This window comes from Peromyscus leucopus, chromosome 1 (genome assembly GCF_004664715.2).
Source record: "Peromyscus leucopus breed LL Stock chromosome 1, UCI_PerLeu_2.1, whole genome shotgun sequence".
In the NCBI taxonomy this organism is placed as follows: Eukaryota; Metazoa; Chordata; class Mammalia; order Rodentia; family Cricetidae; genus Peromyscus; species Peromyscus leucopus.
Window position 1 is genome coordinate 84,036,293 of NC_051063.1, and position 26,734 is coordinate 84,063,026.

The 26,734-nt window shown below is 43.0% G+C and overlaps 1 protein-coding gene and 1 non-coding gene across 2 annotated transcripts in view; one reads left to right on the forward strand and one right to left on the reverse strand.

The window, feature by feature from the left end:
- Window positions 1-26,322, reverse strand: part of Mosmo (modulator of smoothened) — a 67,465-nt gene extending 41,143 nt beyond the window's left edge. Inside the window, exon 1 of the mRNA XM_028867836.2 lies at window positions 26,199-26,322. Coding sequence (XP_028723669.1) covers window positions 26,199-26,304 — 106 coding nt within the window. The 5' untranslated portion in view covers window positions 26,305-26,322. The remainder of the gene's footprint in view (window positions 1-26,198) is intronic.
- On the forward strand, window positions 10,718-10,820 carry LOC114692247. Its single transcript, XR_003734375.1, has one exon. It is a non-coding gene; the product is annotated as a small nucleolar RNA U13 (small nucleolar RNA).
- Window positions 26,323-26,734: the final 412 nt, after the last annotated feature.

Below are 26,734 nucleotides of genomic sequence, written 5' to 3' on the forward strand. Positions count from 1 at the left end.
TAAAAGCCCTTTAAAAAACCCACAGAAATAAGGAAGACAAAGTGTATACATATGTATATCATATTCAAACTGCAGAAAATAAAAAAGAAACTGGCAGCTTCACATATTACTCATAGGCAAGTATAAGAGTGACTGGAAGCACACTGGAACAGGCTTGCAGTTCCTTGAATAGCCAGACAATTACCACACTACTCAGCAATATCTCTGCTAGGTATACATACATGAGAAATAAAAATCTCTGTCCACATGAAATGTATATGGATATGAATGTTCATAACAGGATCGTTCTAATGGCCACAAAAGGTGGAATAACCCAAATATCCATTAACAATAAGGTGCCAGTTAGAATAAAAAAAACTGTAGGATGTATCCATGAATAGCAACAAAAGGGAAAGAAATTTTGATGCATGCTAAGATATGGACACTCCCTGAAAATGTTATGCAAAATGCCAGTGATAAAAGACCATGTATTATGACTCCATGTACATGAACTATACAGGTAGGAAAACAGAGACAGAGAGTAGATAAAACAGCTTCCTAGAGCTGGGGTAGGTGGGAGGTGATAACTAAAGGCCACAGGGCTTCTTTTTGAAATAATGAAAATGCTCTATAATTGGCTAAATCTAAATTGATGATGGATATACAGCTGTGGCTATACAAACTAGAGAATAATAAAGTGTACATTTTAATGTATGCGTTGAATGGCATATGAATGTAGCTCAGGAAGTCTGCTTACAATAAAACTATGCTCTTCATGGTCCAGCCAGTCCCTGTTTCCCCATCCACTGTCACTGACACCTGCCTTCACGCTACAGTTCCGCAGCACATCAAGCTTCCAAATTTTCTACATGAAAATGTAGTGGGGGTGGAGAAGCCTCTCAAGCCTTGCATCCATGTTTCCTTCTACCCAAGACACTCATGTCCCTTCTTTCTTTGGTCAATTCATACACAATCTTTAGATGTTGCCTTATTCATGAATTTATACATATATGTACAAGCCAGGCAGTGATGGTGCATCCCTTTAATCCCAGTATTTGGTAGGCAGAGGTAGATGGATCCCTTGAGTTTGAGGCCAGCCTGGTCTACAGGGCAAGTTCCAGGCCAGCCAGAGATACACAGATAAACCCTGTCTAAAAAAAAAAAACTAGACCAAACCAAACAACCAAAAAAACCATTTACATGGGGCTGGAGAGATGGCTTAGCAATTAAGAGCACTGGCTGCTCTTCCAGAGGACCCAGCTTCAATTCCCAGCACCCACATGGGAGCTCACAAATGCCTATAATTCCAGTTCCAGGGGGCTGCCACCCTCTCACAGACATACACACCTCCCAATAGTGCCACTTCTTATGAGCCTCTGAGGGCCATTTTCATGTAGACCACCACACCATGCATTTGATCATCTCCACCTCCCCATTACCACTCTCCTACTTCTAATGTCTCCCCCCCACTTTCATGTCCACCCCCACCAACCTCCCTCCCCATGTTTTTTGTGATCCAATGAGTCTAACTGGTGCTGCTTCTTGGAATGCTGACTGATCTTGTTGGCTTGATCTTGTGCAGGTCTTATGCAGGTAACCACAGCTGCAGTGAGTTCATGAGGACAATGGCTATGTCATGTCCAAAAGACAGCAGGAAAACAGAGTTTTGATTTTCAAATACTTCTTCATATTTGAATTTTCTCCTGCAGTGATGCATGACAGGTTGTAAATATCTATTTACGGGAAGTTCTGCAAAGTTAAACCCAAGAGAATACTAGCTCAGGGAATTCTTATCAATGATGAATCAGGACAGTTAGTATAGATTCCATCCAGAGTCTGAAATAACATGTGATGGCCTTTGTATAGATTTTCTTCATGTTTAATGGACTTGAAAAGCATTTTGCCAGGAAAATTTCTGAATTTGGGGATAGGATAGAGAAGCATGAGCTTATTATGGCAGGAGGAAGCTGAGGAAATCATCTTTCTACACTATCAGTTTTTGTGAAGATGTTTAGCAATTTGATATTTAAGAAATTCCTTACCAGAGGACCAAATACCTGCCTAAAAGCCTTTGAAAATGCAATAGCATTTTTTTCTTTCAAGCAGATTTCAGTGTGTAGAGTTCCAGGTCAGCTGATGGTTAAATCATATTCTGAAGTCTAAATTAATGGAAAAGTTTACAACAGAAGAGCTCTAAACCACAGACTAGCAGTAATACACATGGCGTTAAGGTGAGCTGACTTCTCCCCACAGACCCAGGGCCAGAGGACTAAATGGAAGCTTGACAGAGGAAGAACTGCAGGAACCCTCTTTCACTTTATGAATCATGCTTAAATCTAACAGCTCAGAGAAAGCAAGCTTTCAAAATCGGAGGTATTTAAAATGTCAAGAATGTGCATTCAACAATCTGCCTTTGTGACTTTTAAGAGCATGAACACTACAGAAGGGCAGAAGAAGAAATGCTCTGGTGACATGTGCTCACTCAAGTTCACAGGGGAGGGAAAGCTAACTGGGGGGTGAACGCAGAGCAAGAGCTATGTGATCTACAGCCTTTTGAAAAGCAAAGTTTTTGAAACAGCAAAATTAAAAGAAATACCACGAAGTAAATTATATATAACAATTCCAAAAGCAGACTCAGTATGCTGCCAGTTATAGAAGAAAGCAGTTTTAGAAATAAGCGGAAAATAGTCTTTGATTTTTAGAGTATTTAATTGTGTGCTTCTGGGGTTAAAAATCCTTTCTCAATCTCAAAGTTCTGCAATGATTACAACACATACATTAAGACTTCTCCAGGCGGATCTCTGTGAGTTTTAGGCCAGCCTGGGCTACCAAGTGAATTCCAGGAAAGGTGCAAAGCTACACAGAGAAACGCTGTCTCGAAAAACGAAAAACAAACAAAAAAAGACTTCTACTGTATGCAACTGAATAGTTACAATAAAACAAAGGCACATTTTTATGTACTGAATATGTATGTGTACAGTATTTATAAGAGCCCATGTAAATGTCATGTGGCCAGAGTGGCCAACCTGTAATTCCAGCATCCTGAAGGTGGAGACAGGGGATCCCAGGAGCAAGGTGGCTAGAGAGACTGTATAGGAGCTCTCTGGGTTCAGCTGAAACTCTGCCTCACTGCATAGGGTGGACAGTGATTGAGAAAGACTTCCAACTTCAACCTCAGGTCTCCACACATGTGCACAAGTACACAAACACACCTGCACACACATGAACACACATACATTTATTTGCATGTAAATGTGTACAGTACCACATGTTCCACAACCTTAGATGCAACCAACCCCATACTGAAAATATCAGAGGGGCAGGGGACAAAAATGCACCTACACTGAAGACACTAAAGGCTTAAACTTTTCCTTGGCAATAATCCCTAAAACAATACAATGCACAACTGTTTACACAGCATTTCCATTGTATTAAGCACTATAAATAATTGAGATGAAAAAGCAAACAGAAGGATGGTCTGGTTTATAAGAAGATAGTATGCAGTTTTACATAACAGACTTGTACATCATGGCTGTGGCTCCTGATCCCAATCATCCATGGACACTGAAGAATGAATGTATGCACACATGCATATAAATGCTCAGTATAATGATTCTATTCTGGAAACTTGAAAACAAGAATGGAAACTCTGAATAGTTTAATTTAAAGTAAAATTTTCTATTGATTATCACCTATATATATATACTTTTGCTTTCTCAGTGAGAGACCATAAATTTCTTGAATTGGATGGGAAGACCTAGGAAAGTAACAACTCACTGTGAATCTAGAAACACGCAGGTATGATGACTTCAAAATGAAAACTGTATTCAGATGTCCTGCCCAAGGGTTATGGTTAACCAGCCATAATAAAGACCCTGGAGATGGGCTGTTGGCTTAGCCTAGCAAGTATCCCCAACGGAACAGAGACATTTTCATACTGAGACAGAGTTGCTAAAGGCAAGGACTAGGGCAGGAAACTAATTAGAGATTCAGTCTTCCTGAGATGGCACAATGGAGTAGGTGTTTAGCAGTTTTCTTTCTCACTTCTCAAATGGGATCTCAAGTGTTTCAGTTCAGAAAAAAACCCAGTTCTGTCGTCAACTCTACCTTAAAATGCTAATACTGAAATTAGGGCCACCAGGCTGGGGAGATGCCTCGGTGGTTAAAGCACTTTTGTGCAAGCTTGAGGACTGGAGTTCAGTTTCCAAGAACCCATGTAAATGTCATGTGGCCAGAGTGGCCAACCTGTAATTCCAGCATCCTGAAGGTGGAGACAGGGGATCCCAGGAGCAAGGTGGCTAGAGAGACTAGCTGTGTAGCTCTCTGGGTTCAGCTGAAACTCTGCCTCACTGCATAGGGTGGACAGTGATTGAAGAAGACTTCCAACTTCAACCTCAGGTCTCCACACATGTGCACAGGCACAAAAACACACCTGCACACACATGAACACACATACACACATGTACACATAAAGAAAATAAAGGCCAATTAAAAATCAGTCACCAAGTTGGAGAGAAAGGGATACTAGCAGTCAGTATACTGAGTGCCTCCTTAGAGCCACAGTATGAAATGTTTCATACAGGCTTACTTAACTCTCAAAATAATTGACTGAGGGACCTAATAACAAGTACTTAGGTGTTACGCTAGGAAGAACTGGTTAGGAAATGTACCAGGTCTGCTTCTACAGCTGTGCTCAGAGTTCATTATTTGGGAATATCTGGGCAGAACAGTTTGGATTTTCCTGACTATCCAAAGTCAAAACCTTAGAAACCTCAACAAAGATGTTCGTTCCATCAACAATGACATCCACAAAATGGGACATTTCCCATAAAGATCTATTTTGGACAGAAAATTCTAAAGTAATCTAGTGCTTAAAAATTCAACCTAATAAAGGAAGTATACTGTTACTTTTTAGATTCAGTTCTGACAAAGAGCACATTTTCAAATTAATATTTGCCAATCTTACTTCCTTTTAAAATTGTATAGAAATCTTGGGCCTAGACCATCATGACAATTCTCTGATATAGTACATAGAATTACTTATTAGAGCCACACACTGCAATGACTTCTCAGGGGTAGTTAAAAAAAATGAAATTCCATTTGATTTTACTCTTTAAAGAAGACATTTTTCAAAATAATGTAATTTTAAAACTTATTTGGAGACTTACAACATAAGATACTTTAAGAAACAGCCAACCAAACTTTCAACAGTTCAGTTCCTCCCATCAATTTGCTCAGTACAATCCCCAGCAGCAGCCTGGCTACCCAAGTTATTTATATTTTACCTAATCATCCCCTCTTCCACAGGACACAGAGTTCCTTAACAACTGGTTAGTACACCTTGACTTCACCACTATTTTATTTGCCTTCCTCAATGGGTGAACCATCTCAAAATCAGTTTATACATTCCCACAGCTCACGTAAAGAACATAGATCCACCAATTGTATTGTTTACCCACTCTCTTCCTATGTCTCTACATTGTCTCACACAATCACAAAGCACCCCCAATTGTCAATAAATTAGTGTCTATGAGAATGCACCTCTATCACATAAAAATTCCCTTAGTTATTGGTATGAGATCTACCTAAAAGTAAATGATTTGTGCGCTAGCTAAAACTCAGGAAACTATTCTCAGCTCATCTTAGAGTATACTTAATATTGACTTAGAGTATACATCTTAAAGGCTCTTTAATTTGGGAAGGCAGAGTTTTAAAAGGTGGGCATGACTGCAGGGGATGAAATTCTTTTTTTGGGAAGGTGGCAGTACAGGGTTCTTTGTACATAGCCCTGGCTATCCTGGAACTCACTCTATAGATCAGGCTGAATTCAAACTCAAGAGATCTGTGCCAAAAGTCACAGGTCACCTCAGCAGGTAAAGGCTCTTGCTGCCAAGCCAGACAACTAGTTCTATCCCAGGACCCCTATGGTGGTATATAAGGCGAGAACTGACTTGCTGGGATGGTCTGTATGTCAAATTGCTCTGATTGGTCAATAAATAAAACACTGATTGGTCAGTGGCTAGGCAGGAAGTATAGGTGGGACTAACAGAGAGGAGAAAAGAAAGAACAGGAAGGCAGAAGGAGACACTGCCAGCCGCCGCCATGACAAGAAGCATGTGAAGATACCAGTAAACCACGAGCCACGTGGCAAGGTATAGATTTATGGAAATGGATTAATTTACACTATAAGAACAGTTAGCAAGAAGCCTGCCACGGCCATACAGTTTGTAAGCAATATAAGTCTCTGTGTTTACTTGGTTGGGTCTGAGCGGCTGTGGGACTGGCAGGTGACAAAGATTTGTCCTGACTGTGGGCAAGGCAGGAAAACTCTAGCTACACTGACTCCCATAAGCTGTGCTCTGATTTCCACATGAACACCATCCCCATACACAAATAAAATAAATACTTGTAATTAACTATTTTTTGCTGTTGTTTTGAGACAAGGTCTATGTGGCCCTGGCTGTCCTGGAACTCAGTATGTAGACCAGGCTGGCCTCAAACTCAGAGAGACTGCCTACCTCTGCCTCCTGTAATAAATTTTTTTAAAGTTAAATGAGCTAACTTTTTTCCTTAATAGTTATATTATCAATTTGGTATATACTTATGTTATCTGATTTTAATTTGTATTCAATATTAGAGTTTACTTTTTGTATCAGTTTTTAAACATACGAAATACATACATAATTTAAACAGAAAGTACCCCTTCTAATTCACTAAAGTAGTGGCTCTCTTCTCATATAAGTTCTCCGTCCGCTAGAATACATATTCCAGTACGGTGACATTTACACTTCAACAACGTAAAAGTACACAGTATTTATAATCCACTCTAAGACAGCTGCTTACGGCTACTGAAAAGACTACAGCTAAGAACCTTCAAGAAGGTGGGCGGTGGCAGTGCTCACCTTTAATCCCAGCACTCGGGAGGCAGAGCCAGGCGGATCTCTGTGAGTTCGAGGCCAGCCTGGGCTATAGAGTGAGTTCCAGGACAGGCACCAAAGCTACAGAGAGAAACCCTGTCTCAAACCCCCCCCCACAAAAAAAAAGTTCTTCAAGTTAGTTCCATTAATTTTGGCTAACACGGATACTTATAAGGGTTTTATATGTGTGCATATTTGTAATCCTCAAACAGAGCTGAGTTAGGTTGCCCACGTAACATGCTAAGGAATGGCCTAGGCAAAATCTGAGTTCAAGCACCAGATACCGGCTTTTATGATGTAGGTAACTGAATATGGGGGTTGGGGAGAGGAGGCCTTAAATTCTTTGGTAACAGTAAAAGGTTTCTGAAAACCCAATAAGCACACATCAAACACAAGGAAGCTGAGGTGTTTGCAGCCGTGCTGGCCTGTGCATGGCACCCTGGTTTCTAATACTCATGCATTCTGCACTGAACGCCGTCTTCCCACGCAGAGTGAAGAGCACTACCAGAGGCAGCTCAGCTCAGCGACGAGACCCTCCATGTTGTGAACTGTGGTGCTTTTATTGTACAGAGACATTTCTGGACATAATGGAAAACAAAGACTTTTAGTGTTGGCCTGTTATCATTCTCCAGCAGTTTTCAAATTAAGTTATCTTTGGATTACATTATGTCAGAATGTTTGATTTTAAAAACTGTTTTGAGTTGCTGACTTCACTTTCATTAATGAAAAATCATTAAATGAATTTTGGCTTGTGATTAGGACAGAATCTCCAACCACTCCTGAAATGGCAGAACCTACTCCTGTCATTTTGTACTATGTATTACGTGAAGTAGCATTCTCAGCACTGACAATCATCACATCAAAATACTGCGCAACTGAAAATGTGGAGGATGCTATATGCCTTACAGTAGCAAATGTTCAGCCATGATGGAATTCTCTGTGCAAATTAAGAACGTCCTTCTCATCAGTATGTAAGTCTGCTTTTGTCTTTGTTATCAGTAAAATTATATATACACAAAAGGATTATTTTAAAAATCAATTTCTTGGGGCTGGAAAGACAGCTCAGTGATTAATGGTATGAGAGCCTGAGATTAGTTCCCAGCACCCTTGTCTGGCAGCTCACAACTGCCTGTAACCCCAGCTTTAGGGGATCCCACACCCTTTCCTGGCCACTGTGGGCTCTGCATTCATGTACTCGCAGATGCACACATAGACATAATTTAAAAATAACATACATCTTACAATAAGGTGACTAATTAGAATTGAATGTTCAATTTGCATACTTCTTCCACATGCCTACTGTGGTGCTAGTATTGTCTTCTTGGCAGAGTCTAGAATCATCTATGAGATAAACCTCTGGGCATGTCTATAGGGAGTTTTAGATGTGTTAGCTGACGTCAGAACATCATCCTAAATGTGGGTGACACCATTCCATGGGAAAGGTACCCGAATGAATCAAGAGAAGGGGAGCTAAGAACCAGAGTACACCCCTCTGCTTCTGGCCTGCAATGTGAATGCTTCTTTGTTCTACCTTCCCTGCCGTGATGGACTGAACCCTTAAACTCTAAGTCAAAACAAACTGTTCCTTTCTTAAGCTGCTTTTATCAGGTATGTTGTTAAAGCAATGAGGAAAATAACAAATAAATCTATATATGTGGGCTCCCGGCACAATGGGATTATGGGTGTAAAAGGTTTAAAGAGTCCTGCCTCTAGACGTTGCTATTTGAGTGTAAATATGAACAATCTATCTCCCCACCCCGCAAATACAGAGTCTTGCTTTGACTCCCTAGCTGGCCTGGACTGTGCCGACCAGGATAGCCTCTAACTTGTACTGCTCCTCCTTGCCTATGACCCCAAATTCGGGGATTGCAGTGCGCTTTACTATGCCTTCCCTTGCATTCTTAGCTAACCACATACATGCTCTTGCTATAAATGAGTAGTGTCACAGAACATAAACCTTTTATGATGTAACTAAGAAATATGTGTCCCTAGGAAAATTGCTATATCATACTTCTCCATGATTAACAAAACTTTCAAAGATACTAGACAAATATGTACTGAATCTTTTGTGTGTGTATGCAAGTATGAATATTAGTCCAAATCAACTGCATTAGCCAATAAATTCAATCAACATTTATTAAAAAGCCCTCCTTCAAGCCCCAGTGAAGTGACTGAAAATTCAGGCACACAGACACGTTAGAAATCTATAGCAGAATGGGAAAAGGACAAGGGCTTGTCAGAAAAGCACACAGCTAATGAGATTCTGGGATGTCTAAAAGAGAAGCAGGCTACTGTCCCTGTAGTCTGTATCAACATGGGCAAAAGATGGTCATTTTTATTACAGAAGTGAATGGATTCTCTAAAAACACCCAGGAAAACCACCAGGCCAGACAAATAGCAGCTGAGTTCAGGAGCAGGCTGTGCATCAGTCGGTGGGAACTGACCACTGAGACGCCCTTCGCCACTGGGTATGACCTGCTTCAACGTCAGTCAGGTCAGGAACTTGCTGCGACTGGCTCTTAAGAAGGAGGGCAGAGGACAGTGAGAGATGAAGGAGAAGCAACACACTATTTTAGTTACCTCTGAGCTAAAAGGGGACAAAAGTATTGTCAACCACTTCCAGAGGCAAAAAAATAAATAAAAGAAATAGCACAGTGGGGGAACCCTCAATGCACCTGCCATCCCTGATAACAGGGAAGAGAGTCACACCAAGGATGTTAAATCTTAAGTGTAAGTTGGTTCATTTAAAGCAGGCATCGTACGCTAACTACCAGTGTGACCGTCAATGGTTATAGGTGGATATCTGAAATAGTCCTCTCAACTTCCCAGCATGATCTGACATACAAGGAGGGCTTGTCTTCTGATCCAAAATCCATTCGAGTCTTTTCCAGAGTGGAATCTAAAAGGAGCCCATTCTACTGGTCCATAGGGTCAGGGCAGGGCTGGGGAGATGGCTCAGTGGATAGGAGGGGCACGCATTGTTTTTGCAGAGGACCTAAATTCAGAGCAGCACCCATGCTGGGTGGCTTACAACCATCACTAACTCCATTCCCAAGGGGATCTAGTGCCTCTGGTCCTCACAAGCACCTGCACTCATGTACACATACATACACATACATAGAATTAAAAATATTTTTTTAAAGAAAGAGTTTGTTAAAAAGATTTTTTTTACATACATACATTTTTTTTTTATAACCATCTATCCTTGGTTATAGTGAGTCTAAGACCAAGCTGGCTACATGAGACCCAGTTTCTACAAACATAAAAAATAAATGTGTGTGCACGGGGGAGGGGGGTTAACTTTAAAAAACAAAAAACGAAAAAACCTCAAGCCAGGTATAGTAGTGCACACTTTTTTTTGTTTGTTTGTTTTTGTTTTTGTTTTTTTGTTTTTCAAGACAGGGTTTCTCTGTGTAGCTTTGCGCCTTTCCTGGGACTCACTTGGTAGCCCAGGCTGGCCTCGAACTCACAGAGATCCGCCTGGCTCTGCCTCCCGAGTGCTGGGATTAAAGGCGTGCGCCACCACCGCCCGGCAGTAGTGCACACTTTAATCCCAGCACTTGGGATGTAAAAGCAGGCAGATCTCTGTGAGTTTGAGGCTAGCCTGGTCTACATAGCAAGTTCCAGGACAGCCAGTGCTACATAGTGAGACCCTGTCTGGAAAACAAAAAACCAAACCAAACCAAACCAAAACCTCAGTGAAATATATGTACCACAGAGAACAAATGTTTTAAGCTCTGAAATCAAACTAGTAGATTAAAGAATAAACTGAAGACAAACAAGCTACTTTACCCTATTCTTTTGAAAATGCTAAAAGTGATAGCTTTTTTGGTTCATAAGAGTAAACATAGGATGTTCATGCCATTGAGGGACATGTGATTCTCACAAACCTTGTTAGGATGTTGGCATACTACCTATCTGACATTAAAAAAAAGAAAAAAGGCCGGGCGGTGGTGGCGCACGCCTTTAATCCCAGCACTCGGGAGGCAGAGCCAGGCGGATCTTTGTGAGTTCGAGGCCAGCCTGGGCTACCAAGTGAGTTCCAGGAAAGGCGCAAAACTACACAGAGAAACCCTGTCTCGAAAAACCAAAAAAAAAAAAAAAAAAAAAAAAAAAAAAAAAAAAAAAAAAAGAGGGGAGGTTTTAAAACGTTGCATTGTGTTTATTTACAGAAGTAAAGATGACAGCATGATCGTAAGGGCTAGTTTAGGAATCTAACTAGTGTTGACCAAAATAACCAATCAAACTATACAGTAGCTTTCATCTTATATTATTTTAGAATTGGGAAGGATACAGGGCAGCTATACTTTATTTTTCAAATGAAAACCAACTGATATATCTAAAAAAATTAGTCTATGGATACATGAATAACTTGCTATCTATGCATACATCATATACATGAAACAGTCCTCTCTCCTGAACTCCAGTCCCTTTCCCCTCGGGCGTTTCTCCTCTTCCTTCTTCCTTCATACAGAAAATATCTAAAACAAACGCCTCACTCACTCACTGCACTCTGCTCTCCTACTCCTCACTCACTGCACTCTGCTCTCCTACTCCTCACTCACTGCACTCTGCTCTCCTCACTCACTCACTGCACTCTGCTCTCCTACTCCTCACTCACTGCACTCTGCTCTCCTCCTCACTCACTCACTCACTGCACTCTGCTCTCCTCCTCCTCCTCACTCACTGCACTCTGCTCTCCTCACTCACTCACTCACTGCACTCTGCTCTCCTCATTCACTCACTCACTGCACTCTGCTCTCCTCCTCCTCACTCACTGCACTCTGCACTCCTACTCCTCACTCACTCACTGCACTCTGCTCTCCTCCTCCTCACTCACTGCACTCTGCTCTCCTCCTCCTCACTCACTGCACTCTGCTCTCCTCCTCCTAACTCACTCACTGCACTCTGCTCTCCTCCTCCTCACTCACTCACTGCACTCTGCTCTCCTCCTCCTCACTCACTGCACTCTGCTCTCCTCCTCCTCACTCACTGCACTCTGCACTCCTACTCCTCACTCACTGCACTCTGCTCTCCTCCTCCTCACTCACTCACTGCACTCTGCACTCCTACTCCTCACTCACTGCACTCTGCTCTCCTCTTCCTCACTCACTGCACTCTGCTCTCCTCACTCACTCACTCACTGCACTCTGCTCTCCTCCTCACTCACTCACTGCACTCTGCTCTCCTCCTCACTCACTCACTGCACTCTGCTCTCCTCCTCCTCACTCACTCACTGCACTCTGCTCTCCTCCTCCTCACTCACTCACTGCACTCTGCTCTCCTCCTCCTAACTCACTCACTGCACTCTGCTCTCCTCCTCCTCACTCACTCACTGCACTCTGCACTCCTACTCCTCACTCACTGCACTCTGCTCTCCTCTTCCTCACTCACTGCACTCTGCTCTCCTCACTCACTCACTGCACTCTGCTCTCCTCCTCACTCACTCACTGCACTCTGCTCTCCTCCTCACTCACTCACTGCACTCTGCTCTCCTTCTCCTCACTCACTCACTGCACTCTGCTCTCCTCCTCCTCACTCACTCACTGCACTCTGCTCTCCTCCTCCTAACTCACTCACTGCACTCTGCTCTCCTCCTCCTCACTCACTCACTGCACTCTGCTCTCCTCCTCCTCCTCACTCACTGCACTCTGCTCTCCTCCTCCTCACTCACTGCACTCTGCACTCCTACTCCTCACTCACTGCACTCTGCTCTCCTCCTCCTCACTCACTCACTGCACTCTGCACTCCTACTCCTCACTCACTGCACTCTGCTCTCCTCTTCCTCACTCACTGCACTCTGCTCTCCTCACTCACTCACTCACTGCACTCTGCTCTCCTCCTCACTCACTCACTGCACTCTGATCTCCTCCTCCTCACTTACTCACTCACTGCACTCTGATCTCCTCACTCACTCACTGCACTCTGATCTCCTCCTCCTCCTCACTCACTGCACTCTGCTCTCCTCTTCCTCACTCACTGCACTCTGCTCTCCTCACTCACTCACTCACTGCACTCTGCTCTCCTCCTCACTCACTCACTGCACTCTGATCTCCTCCTCCTCACTCACTCACTCACTGCACTCTGATCTCCTCACTCACTCACTGCACTCTGATCTCCTCCTCCTCCTCACTCACTGCACTCTGCTCTCCTCCTCTTCCTCACTCACTCACTCACTCACTGCACTTTGTACTCCAACTCTGGTTCCAAATCTTTGTGTCCAACATGATACTTCCTTCTTTCCTGCCATCTGCAGTGTTAGGCCAAACGCCACCTAATACACAAAGAATAACATACCATATTCCCTTTCTAAAGGAACTTTAAAAAAATTCTGTACTATTACGTCTGAAATCCCATCACTAGACAAGCTGAAGAAGGAGAATTATATTGAGTTCAAGTCCAGCTTGTGACTTACAGGGCTATTGTGTAAGACCTTGTCTCAAAAGAAACCAAAATAAGAAAAATCTATACAAATAAAAAAATATTGCAAGAAACACACAAATAACCATGACACAGGCATGGCACCATGAAAAATGTTCCAGTTGTTAAGGTGAAATCACTTTGGCTTTATAAAGAAGTGGGTTGAAGATGCATGCCAGATAGGCAGGATGTAGATAAAACAGGGACCAGAATGAACATGAGGTCTTTGTAGGCTGAGAAAACATAAGCATAATCTCGGAGATAAGAAGAGAGTTGTACTTAGGACATAGTAACGGCACGAGACTAGAATACAGAGTTCTGTAAGAAGAAAATGGGACCTAGGACTGAAGGGGAAGTGGAGCCACACTCATAACTGCTGTGTGCCTTTTGTGTTCAGATGCAGATGTACTCATGGTTTCTGTCCAAGTACACATGCAATAGTTAAAGGCCAGGACCAGCTATGTGGGCAAGTCCTGTAACTTGTCCATCTCTCTGCAGGGTGAATAACAGCACTTAGATAAGGCTATTGTGAGGATTAAATTAGTTAACACAGATAAAGCCTGGAACAGTGTCTGTCACAAAGTGCTATGTTAAGTATTTACTGATTATACTTGTACTCTGAAAAGGTAAATCTAGCAGAAGTCGACTGGGATGGAAATTTCTTGCTGTATCTCCTTCACTCATGCAGTGAGTCCACCTCCAAGAACAAGACCTCCTGATTATCTAGAAACTCATTATCAAATGCATCACCTCTTATGTTTAAAACCCACTTCCTTTTTGACCATCTGGTCTATTTTATCTTTGCAGAGTAGAGATATTTCAAGGATAAATATTTCTTTCCTGTGCTTAAATATAATCCTTCTGAATAGGAGCTGGAGAGATGGCTCAGTGGTTGAAAGCACCTGTTGTTCATGCAGAAGACCCGAGTTTGATTCCCAGTACCAACATGGTGGCTACAAGAATCTGTAACCCCAGTTCCAGTGGATCTGGAGTCGTCTTCTGACCTCTGTAGGCACTAGCCATGCAAGTGATGTACATACAGTGTCAGGGACAAGGGCAGAATCTCTAGTTAGTGGAAAAATACAGACCCCCAATAAGACAGGGAACTAGATCAACTTACAGTCAGGTTGCCTAGCAACAGGACATTGAGTCAGAGCCCTTGACCCTCTCACACTGTAAACATCCTATACAAACATCTTGTTAGCTTGCCCCACCTTATGCAGATGACAGCTTCTTGCTCCCCCCACCCTGTGGAACTATATAAACCTTTCTGGAAGAGAAATAAAGTGGCACCTTGATCAGAATCTAGACTTGGTGTCTTTTCCTTTGTAGCTCCTGTCCCTACATTCCCTCCTTAGGGTGGTCGAGAACCCGTTGAAGCCCTGTGGGCGGGGCGCACAGAAATGCAAGCAAAACATTCATATGCATCACATAAATAAATCTTAAAAAAAAATTCAGGGCTGGAGGTGACGGCTCAGTGATTAAGAAGAGCACTGGTTGCTTTTTGAGAGGACCTGGGTTTGAGTCTCGGTCCCTACAAGGCAGCTTATAGCTATATATAAGGCTAGTTCTGGGGGTCCAACACCCTCTTCTGGCCTCCATAAACCCAAGACACACAGAAGGTACACAAATATACAAGCAGGCAAAACACCCATACACACAAAATAAAAGAAATATTTTTAAATTTAAAAATCCTTCTGAATATTCAATACAAGTTCCTTCTGAACCACAAAACACTTCAATATGTTTTGTTGTGAAAATGGAAATAAGTCCAGTGATTCAGGGAACACCCATGGGAACAGCAAGGAACATTCATGGTGAGATAAAGATTAGCTTTATGAAAATGATGGAAATTTGTAAAGAAAATGGTCACATTTTAGATAATCTAAGAGGGATTTGAGACTTACCATTGCAAGTTAGTGAACTGATTGACATAAGTGATCTGAACATGGTCTATTTTTCAAGAAAAACTTCTATCATTGTAGTTGAAAGCTGAGCCAATGCTACAAGGTAAACACTGTTTTGCAAGCAAGAGCTAGTAACAAACTGCGCTTCCATTTCCTCCTCTTAGTCACGCGACTGCACTTTCTCCACTCCTGTTCAATCTGACTACAGAATGTGGATGGATGGCCCTTAGTTGAACAGGTCTGTATTAAAAGTCAGCAGCTGCCCTCCTGCTCAATACAAACAGCAGCAAGCGTCAGAATATGCCAACTGTGACGTTTATTTATAGCCGAGTCCCACAGAAAAGTGCAGTACGCTTCTAATGAAAAATAAATCAACTAAAGGAGTAACTCACAGAGATGTCGACTTCAAAACTAACCTGGAGTCACACCCTGAAACTTCACAGAAGCAAGTCATACATGCTGGTTGGTGCATACTCACAGACACCTGCACACACACACACAGTCTCTTCTGTCAGTTCTGAAGCAGGCAGTCTCAGAGGAACATCATATTCTACTTGCTTGATGAAAAGCTGGCAAGTACTCAGTGTAACTTACGGTCACAGAGCAGACAGCAAGACCAGTACAGGAACATTACCGAAAAGTGACTCCTAGCCAGGCACTTCTTTATTAGAACATGGTCAAAACATGAAATTACCCAATCTGCTGTTACAAAGTGGAATGGTTTCTGTAATTATTAAGCTTTTAGGGGCTAGCTGCTTAGCAGGACAAAGAAATTCTAGGAAGTACTTAAGAAACAAACAGATAAAAAACATCAGTAGCACAAGTTTGAAAGAAAACATTCTGATAACCCAAGCATCCTGAGCAGGTAAAGCTGTATGAAATGACACCTACATGCTGCCACTGTGAGGCCTGAGCTCCTGGGGATCAGAGGGGAGGGCATAAGGTCAATACACACACACACACACACACACACACACACACACACACACACACACACAATGACCTATGTAGGTTACTTAAGTTCTGTTTAAATACAGTAACAATTTCACAAACAGCAACATTTCATTACATGCCCAAATGTCCTTCATAATGTTATATATGATGTCCACTGGCTAAGTATATGCAGTGAAGTATGGGGAAACTAAATTCACATTTGTATTAAAAAAGCTGTGGACAAGAAAAAGAAATCCTTAACTCTCTCAGCCACATGATGGCCACAGACACACCTGTAACCCAGCACCTGGGAGGTCATCCTTAGCTTGGAGTACATGAAACCCTTTCTTGAAAAACAACAACAACAACAACAACAACCCACCCTGCAATCTGTCTAAAAATAACAGCTAACAGTGACAACGGGATGCAAGTATATGTTGCTTTGTTCCAAACCCGTGCATCCTTCCTATGATGCGTGGCTGCCTCTCACTTAGAAAAGTTCTTCCTGTGCTCCAGATACACATAACCCAAGGCACTCTGGGGCTGGGTACTTACGTGTGTCCCATTAAGTTTATATTACCACTACACTTACTGTGCAGTCCTTCTATCCAGATTGGACCCAGCTGGGTTTCAAGAATATTCAACTACAGACACACCATGCTGTCTTAAATCTCTTTTTGGAACAAGGTAGGGCATAAGTAAACAAATAAGACAGATAATGCACAAGAGAAACCCTCAAAAAGCCAGGTGTTTGGGCTTTCTATATAATAGTACTAACTCTGACTAATCTCCAGGCGTTTGCTGTTTATCAGACAATATGCTGATCCCTCACATACTGCATTTTCTTCCTTAATAGCCATCTTTTGAGCCAGGCGGTGATGTCCCATGCCTTTAATCCAGCACTTGGGAGGCAGAAGCAGGCGGGTCTCTGAATTCAAGGGCAGCCCATCCTAGAAAGCAAGTTCTAGGACAGCCAGAGCTACACAGAGAAACACTGTCTTGAAAAACAAACAAAAGAAAAATCATCTTTTGAACTAAGATCACCTCTATTTCACAGCTGAGGGATATTACATGCCTCAAATCATAAAACTAATAAAGAAACTCTAAGAATCAAAACCTAAATCTGCCTGCCTCCAAATCTTACTGAGCCATCTTACTAGAAGGTAGCTCTAAAGCAAACGCTCATTTATCAGACAACGAGTCAAGCAGTGACAGTGGTGTAGTCACTCCAGGCTAAGCAGTGGAGGACTGATGTCTGAGACCACGGCAGGCGCCACCAACCTAGTGAATACACTGCCAGCCATCACTTGTAATTTCCTCTTCTGAATTTCTTCTTTTAACGGGTTCTGGTTACTTCTGTTTCCTGTTCATGCTCTTAATACCAATTTTTGCTACAAAACTTTCAGGCCTATTATACTGAGTCTATGGTTATATCTCTGTTATACCAACTGATAAAAAATGAATTCTGGAAGACCATAAAGGAAAAATCAATACTTTGCTCAGAACTTTAATCTCATATTAGGAAATCTGGTTTACACTGTGAAATCCAGTAGCAAAGGATTACAAGCTTTGAGCATATTCTGTGAATACTATAAAAGACTTGTCTTTGAATTTTATCCAAAGTTCTTATTACTTGATATGTATAAATTCTGATAGTGTCACTTAAAAAGGACGATTATTTTTTAGTTATGTATATATGTGTATATCTATGTGTGGGTATGTACACATGAGTGCAGATGCCTGTGGGGGCCAAAAGAGGGTGTTGGATCCCCTGAAGCTAGAATTACAAGTAGTTGTGAACCACCTGATACAGGTGCTGGGAACTGAACTTGGGTCTTCCACAAAAACAGCAAGTGTTCTTAACCACTGACCCATCTGTCCAGCTCCATAATTTTACTTTTAAAAAGAACACTGGTGGACTACCTTATCACTACAGAATTTTCTTCTATCAACTAGTAAATGGGTAAATAAAAAGTAATTTATTGCTGTAATGGAATATTACTCAATAACAAAAAGTATTTTTAAAGTCCAATATGGATAAACTTTAAAAATATAAATGAAAACACCAATAACAAAATTCCACTTATCTAAAATACCCAGAACCTGCAACTCTCTAGGTAGAAAGATTAGTGGTTCCTTAAGGTTAGGAAGTCAGGATGATGGCTAAGAGGGATGAGCTTGCTTTCTGGAATGATGAAAACACCCTAAAATTGATGTGGTAATACTGGTATACAACTTTGTGAATAAACTAAAAACCACTGAATTGTATATACAATTTGAGTAAATTTTATGATGTAAATGGTACTCAGTAAAGTTGCTGGAAAAGATTTTATTGGAGAAAGGCTCAAAAGACTTATGAAGAAATATTATGGATGCTTCCTAAAGCAGAGAACACATCTTGAGACTTCTGCTCTCTTGGTGATCAGACCTTGTCTCTCTTGACAAGTCCCCATGGGACTGACAGGACAAGTTCTGAGTAGGCTGGCTTCAGCAATGACGTCATAGAGCTGCTTCAAGCCACATGTCTGTGAACACTGAAGTTATTGCAGCTCAGAGGAAAGGCTTTGCAATTATTATTCAATAATAATTTCCCCATACTTAATAAGTGAGTCTGCTTAGGTAGGTGTGTTTTGATGTTTTAAACCAGCACATAGGCCAGGACCTACATGTGGACGTTGCGCCAGTCTCAGAGAACTGCCCATCATGCCACAGTCGCCTATGTGAGACTTAACTGCGTACTTTGGGTAAGATGGCAGGAACCAAAAGGGAAATGATACCTCTTTCCCCAAGTCTCTCCATTCCCCAAGTATCTTCCAGTCTTTAGTCTTGAGAAAAAGGAAACATATCCTCAGGAAATGCTGGCCATTTTCTGAGTAAAAACAGACAAGTTTCTATCCATCAAAGACAAGGACAGCAGGGAGGGCATGGAGAAGGGATTGAGTGACTTCATCTGTTAGTATGAGACAAAACCAGGCATACGTAGCCCAGGGTTTTTCCTGTGAAAACATTTCCCTCCAGAGGTCCTGTAGGCACAGGTTCCCGCTTCTGCTTAGGACTGAAGAGTTAGGTCTACATTTTGGGATCTAGTAGTAGGAAAATGCTCATCCCCAAATAAGCCAGTCATTAAGATCCTCTTTATAAGTACTGACATCACATTTTAGCTCCTAATTATTTCCTCCTCAATGAATTTAAAAGAGGAAAAGGGATAAAGCTGGTGACCGTGTTGCCATATATATGCCTTGTAATCCCCGTAATCAGGATGCAGAGGCAGGACAGTGGGCTGATCTGGCTGGGCTACACAGTGAATTCGATAATCTTATCAACTAAACCAGCTCTAGAAACGGCTAAGGGACACTGCCGGTGGCCATGTCAGAGAAGCAGCAGGTGGCAATTGAAGTTCAAGGTGTCAGCCCACCAGGAGGAAACTCTCTGATGGGTGAATCTCGGATGGGCAAGACCCCGAGACCACAGACCCTGGAATGTCTTTTGCTTCTGCTGTGCCTGTTTGCTGCTGCCATTTTCCTCTGGTATCTGGCATGGTGTGAATGGATGTGGAAGATCCCCACCCACTTCCTGTAATGTAGTATATTTATCTCATGGATACATCTTGTTCTACTGGGCATTTTTACCTGTAGATTATATGAATTTCCTTCATAATTTTACCTGTATTACTATGAAGATGATTCTTTCCTAAGCTGTACTGTATAACTAATAATGTTAGTTTATACCGAGTTTTGATGAATAAAAATAAAATGCAAGGAAGTGTCACACAGCTAGAACACATGAGTTTCTATTGAGGAGCTGTACAGACTGTGTTGCAGGATAATGATTAAGAAAAACAAGTGAGTCCCTGTTAGCCCAGCTAGCTTAAATTCTTTTAACCTTAATGTTGGAAGATGTGTTCACAGGTTTCTGAGTGCATCACAGCTGAAACAAAGCTTTGAAAATATCTTAAAGTTAGACTAAGATGTTTTTGTCAAATAGCTTTGAGGTGAAAAACTCAAGAAGATAATCTAAAGTTTTAGAAAGGCACATAGTTGAATGAGGAACTCATTAAGGTCAGGGAACAAGAACAAAGCAGCCCAATTATTATTAGCTAACAAGCCTTTCTTGCTAGGATTGACTGATAACCAAAGGTGATGATTAATTCCTTGTGTCCATTCCTGCCCTCAATCTCCTATTGAGGGCTGGAGAGATGGCTCAGAGGTTAAGAACACTGACAGCTCTTGCAGAGGTCCTGAGTTCAGTTCCTGGCAGCCACATGGTGGCTTAGAACCATCTATAGTGAGATCTAGTGCCCTCTTCTGGCAGGCAGGGATAAATACAGACAGAACACTGTATACATAATAAATAAATCTTAAAAAATAAAAAAAGGAAAAAACTATTGATGAGTGGGTATGCACCCCAAAGATTTAAAGTAGAGCTGACTGATTCTTTTTCATATATAAAAGTTTAGGTTTGTGATTCCTTTAAGATTCCTTATAAGACTAGCTTTCAAGATAAGTAATAGAGTAACTGCCCCTTTCTTTGTAACTGCACAACGGCAGCCTGCCAGTAAAAGATCTGACTGAGAACACCTTGCTTGCCACATGGCTAATCTAAAACAAGTTGCTTGGGTATGAATATATGTGGTTTTTTGGGATAATTTGTTTTTCACCTGTAATATGCAAAATGTTTAATCATGTAAGGAATATGGAAAACATGCTGTTTTTTATTGTTTGTTTTGTATTCACTGTAATCATTTACTTGAAAAATAGAATGCAACCACACTGTAATTCCTATATTGCCTGAAAAACTCTGTTGGGGTATATAAACTATAGGAAAAAAAGTATACAGTAGAAAGAAGACAGAAGAACATAGGAGAATAAAAAAGGAAACCATCAAGAGAGTGCGTGTCTTTTTCCCTAACCCCCTCAGATAGAAAAGTCTTAGGATACACCAATGCCATGGATTCCTCTCAAGCCCTGGGCAGTCTGGAGGCTGGTCTCCCAGCTGGCAACAGGACACATCTTTGGGCTGGTCTGTGGAGGTATTTCCAGAAAGGACAGACCTTCCTCAGAGAAGGTAATACCTGGAGGACAGCCTCTATTTGGACAGGTCAGAAGAAAACAGTGTTGCCTGCCTCCTTGCTTCTTGCTGCCGCCGCCATGGAATCCAGCCTTGGGCCTCCCGGGCCTTTGGAGCCAGTCTGGGCTGCTGAGGCATCTAGTCCTGGACCAAGCAGCTTCTCAGCCTCTCCAGCATGTAGATGGCCACTGATGAACACCCAGACCTGTCGGCTGTAAGCCAGTCTAGGACATCCCCTCTTATAATAGAGATACCCTGTACTGGTTCTGTCCCTTTAGAGAACCTTCACTCATACAATGAGCTCAGGGTCAGCCTGAAATGGACCCTGTTTCAAAAAACAGAAAGAGCAGCAGAGATGAGGGTGTTAATGTCTGAGTCCTCTACTTCAAACACCAACATCCATTTGAACAGAAAGAAGAATGGAAATGCCTTCAGGAGCAAATGATGTAACCTTTCCTTACATATCCACTTTAGAGACTTTGGTTAGGTGTAGAGAAGAAGCTCCGGCAATCTTCACAGAGAACAGTAGGCCAGTCTGTTTAGGGAGGTCACTGAAACGCTTGCTGTAGAGGGATGATACCTCCATACAAGAATTTAGAGATTTGAAATAGCTTAACTATTGATCATGCTAAAATTTACAGGGTTTTTTGGCCACAAAAAGTTTCTTTAGGGACAAAAGGAAAAGGTGACAGTGAGGTTAAGAAATGTCTATGAAGCCCAAAGCCAACATTCGAAGACTCAAACTCAGATCTGCCTCTTTCCTATTCTATAATCTGGCAAAAATTTGAATCCCTAAAGAATTCAATTTAATTTAAACTTCATTTAAGACAAACAAAAGTGTAGGTAACACCTGAAGGAACAGATTCCTTCCCAGTACTCAAACTTGGCCTCCTGTATACTGGGCAAAGGCACTACCACAGAACCTCTACACCATAGCCCTAGCAAAGTTTTCTTAAAAGGAACCCTGGCCACAATGACACTCATATGTCATATACAACACTGAAAAAACAGGAGAATGTGGAAACGCCGATTTCACATCAGCCAAATGCACAAAGCCAAAGAAATCGAAGCAAGTAGTCGAAGTCCGTAGGCTTCAGATATCACACAGCACTACATAAGCAATACTGCTGTTAATGCTGAGTCCACCAGCCAGCAGGAATCTGCCCTCCACAGAGCAGAGTATGTAACTGTGTCATTATATCCATCCAGCACTAAACGTTCCTGGTTGTACTAATGGACACTGTCAAAGGTCCTTCTTGAAATGCTTTCCCAAGGCACTTTCCCTTGCAAACACTGTTTCATTATATCTGCAGAAGCCACAGCTATCAGAACAAATGCAGGAAAGGTTCCCACAGCTAGGTAAAAATACACAGGATGTGCCCTTTCTGTATTGGACCAGTACAGAAAAGCAAACTTAAAAACTCTGCCACTCCAAAGTGTGGTCTCCAATCTTGCGGTAACCCAGCTTATCAGCTGGGGTTTTGTTGTGAGACACAGACACTGAGGAGCACCAAGGTTAGAGAACGGAGGTGAGAAATGGAGCAAGAGGAACAATACAGAAGTGACTGAGAAAACACAAAGCAAGAGGGAGGGCACCTAGCCCAAAGCTCAGGTATGTTACTCTTGATGCTTACATATTTCCAAGAACATCTAACCAAGTCATTTCCCACAGTAAAAGTTTAAGGCTTATTGCAAAACAGCAATACAAATGTCAAACACCATTTTTTGCTTGTTTGTTAGGTTGGTTTTGTTTTTTCAAGACAGAGTTGTTCTGTGTATCCCTGGCTGTCATGGAACTCCCTCTGTAGACTAAACTGGCCTTGAACTTACAAAGATCTGCCTGCCTCTGCCTCCTGAGTACCACCATCACCTGGCCCAGGCACCATTTTTAATCCTTCCTGTGAATTAATGAGTTTGCCATCACTAGCAGCCAAGGAAGTGGCTAACGCCTTTGTCTTACAGAGGAGGAAGCAGACATGGAGAGGGTACAGGACTTGAGCCAATACCACAACGCCAGCAAATGACGGTGCTTGGATCCAAATCCTGAGCTTTCCTTAGTTCACTACAGTGGTTTTCAAACTACACTGTGCAGATCACTTTAGCTCTAAGCGTTCTGCTGTAGATTTTTTAAAAAAAATTTAAAGTCTGCAATAAGATGGCTGGAGAGATGGCTCAGCAGTTAAGAGCACTGGCTGCTCTTCCAAATGACCCAAGTCTGATCCCCAGCACCCACATGGTAGTTCATAACCATCTGTTCCTTCAGTCTCGGAGGATCTGACAACCTCTTTTGGCCTCATCCAGTACCAGGCTTCCATGTAGGCAAAACACCCATAGACATAAAGTAAAATAAATTTTGAAAGACTGTAATAAAACACCAAAACATCAAAATGTACATAGACTGAATACAATACATTGAAGGGAAATTGCTAAATTTTTGCTACCAAGGGACGTCACTCTTGTGGAGACCTTGGAGTGGGGCCAGTCCTACCACCCCACATCCTAGTTGCACTTCTTGTAATTGTTCTGATTTGAAAAGATGTAACTATTTTTATTTTTTATATTTATTTTTTGGTTTTGCTTTTAAACTTAAGATAACATCTGTCTGCTCAGGTAAAAGTGCACTGAGCATTCCAATGAATACCCAGTTCAAGTGCACCTTATCAGAGGGCACACACTGCACAGGAGTACTTCAGTCCATTCCCTCTCACCCTCCGCAGTTGCAGACCAAACCCAGGGCCTCATGCACGCAAGGCAGGTGCTTAACAATAAGCTACAATGCCACCTTTATTTTGAACTTTTAGGGGGTCTATTTCTTGACCCACTTAAGGTAAGGACTAAGAGAATTCTGAAAACTTTTCCTACTGCCTCTTATGAGTCCTCCTCTAGCTACAGAATATTTAACTAACGGACACCCTGAGGTAGCGAGGCAAACTGGTAGGTGGACAAAAATCATCTCTGAAGTGTGAGACTTCATTTCAGCACAGACCCTCACCCCGCTACCCTCTGGGTCTTATGCCCACCATCCCCTGCCACTGAGCTCTGCTACAGCAATGTTCTCACTTTGGTCTTTAATTACATTGTGTCGACAGTTCTACTGACCATACACCATCTGCTGTCTGATTGGCCAATCCATCAGCTTTTCCTTCACTTTCTCTGTCAATACCCTCAACACCTTGGCTGCTTTGCTTTTTTCCTTACGTAGATAAAAACCTCCAAGCTTGATGAGGCATCTCTTAGATTTTTGTATTAGTATTTTTGATGTTTTCTTATTTCCAAGGGCATTTAGAAAATTCACTACTCAGGCTACACCAGTCTCAAAGCATCTGGCCACGACTAGAGGTCAGTGGGGCAGGAAGGTTGTCACACTGTACATTCACAACCACTGGCATCCACAAAGCGTTGGTGCGACCTGACTGTCCCACCACCTGGCATGCTCTCTCTGCAGCTCTTTCCTTTTTTCAAGCATTTTCTACTTTCTCCAAACTTTAGACCACTGCCTTTGCCAACTCACAGCCGACGGCGACTTTAACTTCCAATCTGAAAGTGCTGCATTCACTCCACTCTCGCTTTCTTTTGAATGAGTGGCCTTTGCAACATCATCTCAGGAATGCGGCACCACTACCGCTCTCGTCTCTTATATAATGTATAGTAACAGTTCCCTTCCCGAGTCTATCTTGCTAGAGACATTTCATCCACCACCTGCAGGGATTCCCCCTAAAAAAATCTTCTTCCAATAAGTATCTCTCAACAGTGTGACCCTTTGCTCCTAAGTATGTAAAGCCCCAAAGAAAGTCTCACAAAGGAATCACTACACATACATTTAGAGTAAAAACAACAGTGGTAACGAACTGAATGTCACACACATAACTGAAAAAAACTGTCTGGAGTCAGCAACACTTTTAGAAACAGCCCACAGGTATTACAAATTCCCCATGATTCCAAAACTCCCTTTTTACTCATTACAATGAAGAGCTCTGCTAAAACTCTGCAGTCAAGAAAAGTAGAATTCTTTAGTGTTATTTTAATAACCAATAAATCTGATAGCATGATTTTGTGCCACTAGGTCTAGATTAGAGAGAGGGAGGAGGAAGCAACAAATGTCCCAGCTACAGCTTTTTTTTTTAAGAGCTAAAAATATTGCTGGATAAACTGAGAACCCTAAGTGACACTTAAGAAGTTTGACAGCGTGGAGACACATTTTATAACAAGTCATCTGAAGGAGCCCTGACATTCCCACCCCTCATTCCCTTCACCTGCACTGAACAAGCAGTTCAAAACCAAGCCGGTTCCTTAGTTCTGAGCGGCTCTCCTGACAACTGTTTACATTAATTAAAGGTTTGGTCTCGCAGGTCTAGGGATGGGGGGGGGCGGGGGGAGAGAGAGAGGGAGAGAGGGAGAGAGAAGAGGGCTGGAGCTGAGAACCCTGCCAGCGCATTCACCTGGGATACCCTTCGGAAAGATGCCCGCCTCTTTCTTGAGGGCACCCACACACACACACCCGCCTCCAGCTCCAGTGTTCCAGCAGGCAATGCCGCTGGGGCTGCCTGAGATTCTAATGTGTTATTTAATTTTCTAACTACTATTAAGACATCCCCAGCGTGTGTGTGTGTGTGTGTGTGTGTGTGTGTGTGTGTGTGTGTGTGTGTGTGTGTGTGTGTGTGTGTGTGTGTGTGTGTGTGTGTGTGTGTGTGTGTGTGTGTGTGTTTGTGTGTGCGCGCGCGCGAGCGCGCTCGTGTGCGTGAGATACACTGGAATGAAAGATGCTCCATAAAATGAAGTTTATTATTAGTATTATCATAGCTCCCGGGCCTAAAATAAAGCAAAGATTATAACCACATACACTCCAGAGGGGAAAGGGGGAGCCACAGCTAAGCAGTCCCCACCCGCCCCCACCCCGGCGCCGACCTTTAACCCTCGGGACCGCCGACCCGGGGTGGGGGGACGGCCTCCCTCCCGGCCCGTGCAAGCCGCTCACCCGCCGACTCCCCGGTGTTGATCCAGTCCGGGTTGGCGATGCTGGCGATGGCGAAGATATCGGCGGCCAGAAAGAGACATCCTGAGATGATGGTCAGTTTATCCATCGCCCCGCCCCGCTCCCCCCACCCCCCACCGCAGGGCAGGCCGCGGCTTCACGCCTCGCGCCCCATGGGCCGCCGGGCCCCGGGGTCCCCGCGCCGCCGCCCTCGGCCCTCGGCCCGCGCCGCGCGCTCGCGCCCTCCGCGCCGGGACCCGCAGCCGCCGCCCGCCCCGGAACTGCTCGGCCCGCCCGCCCCTCACCCGGAAGCGAAACCACGCGCCGGCCGGCGGCGCCCAGGACGGCTCAGCCTCGTCTTCCTGAGGGGGCGTCGGCTCTGCCCCCGCGCTGTGGGCTGCTGTGGGCTCAATGGTGGTTCGAGGCAGAGGCCTCTGAGATCTTTGAGATTTGTCCTGAGAGGTTCAGGTGCAGCTGGGCCAGAGTCAGGAAAGCGCCCCCGGCGGGGAGGGCAAGCGGGAAGGTTGTCACGTTCAGGG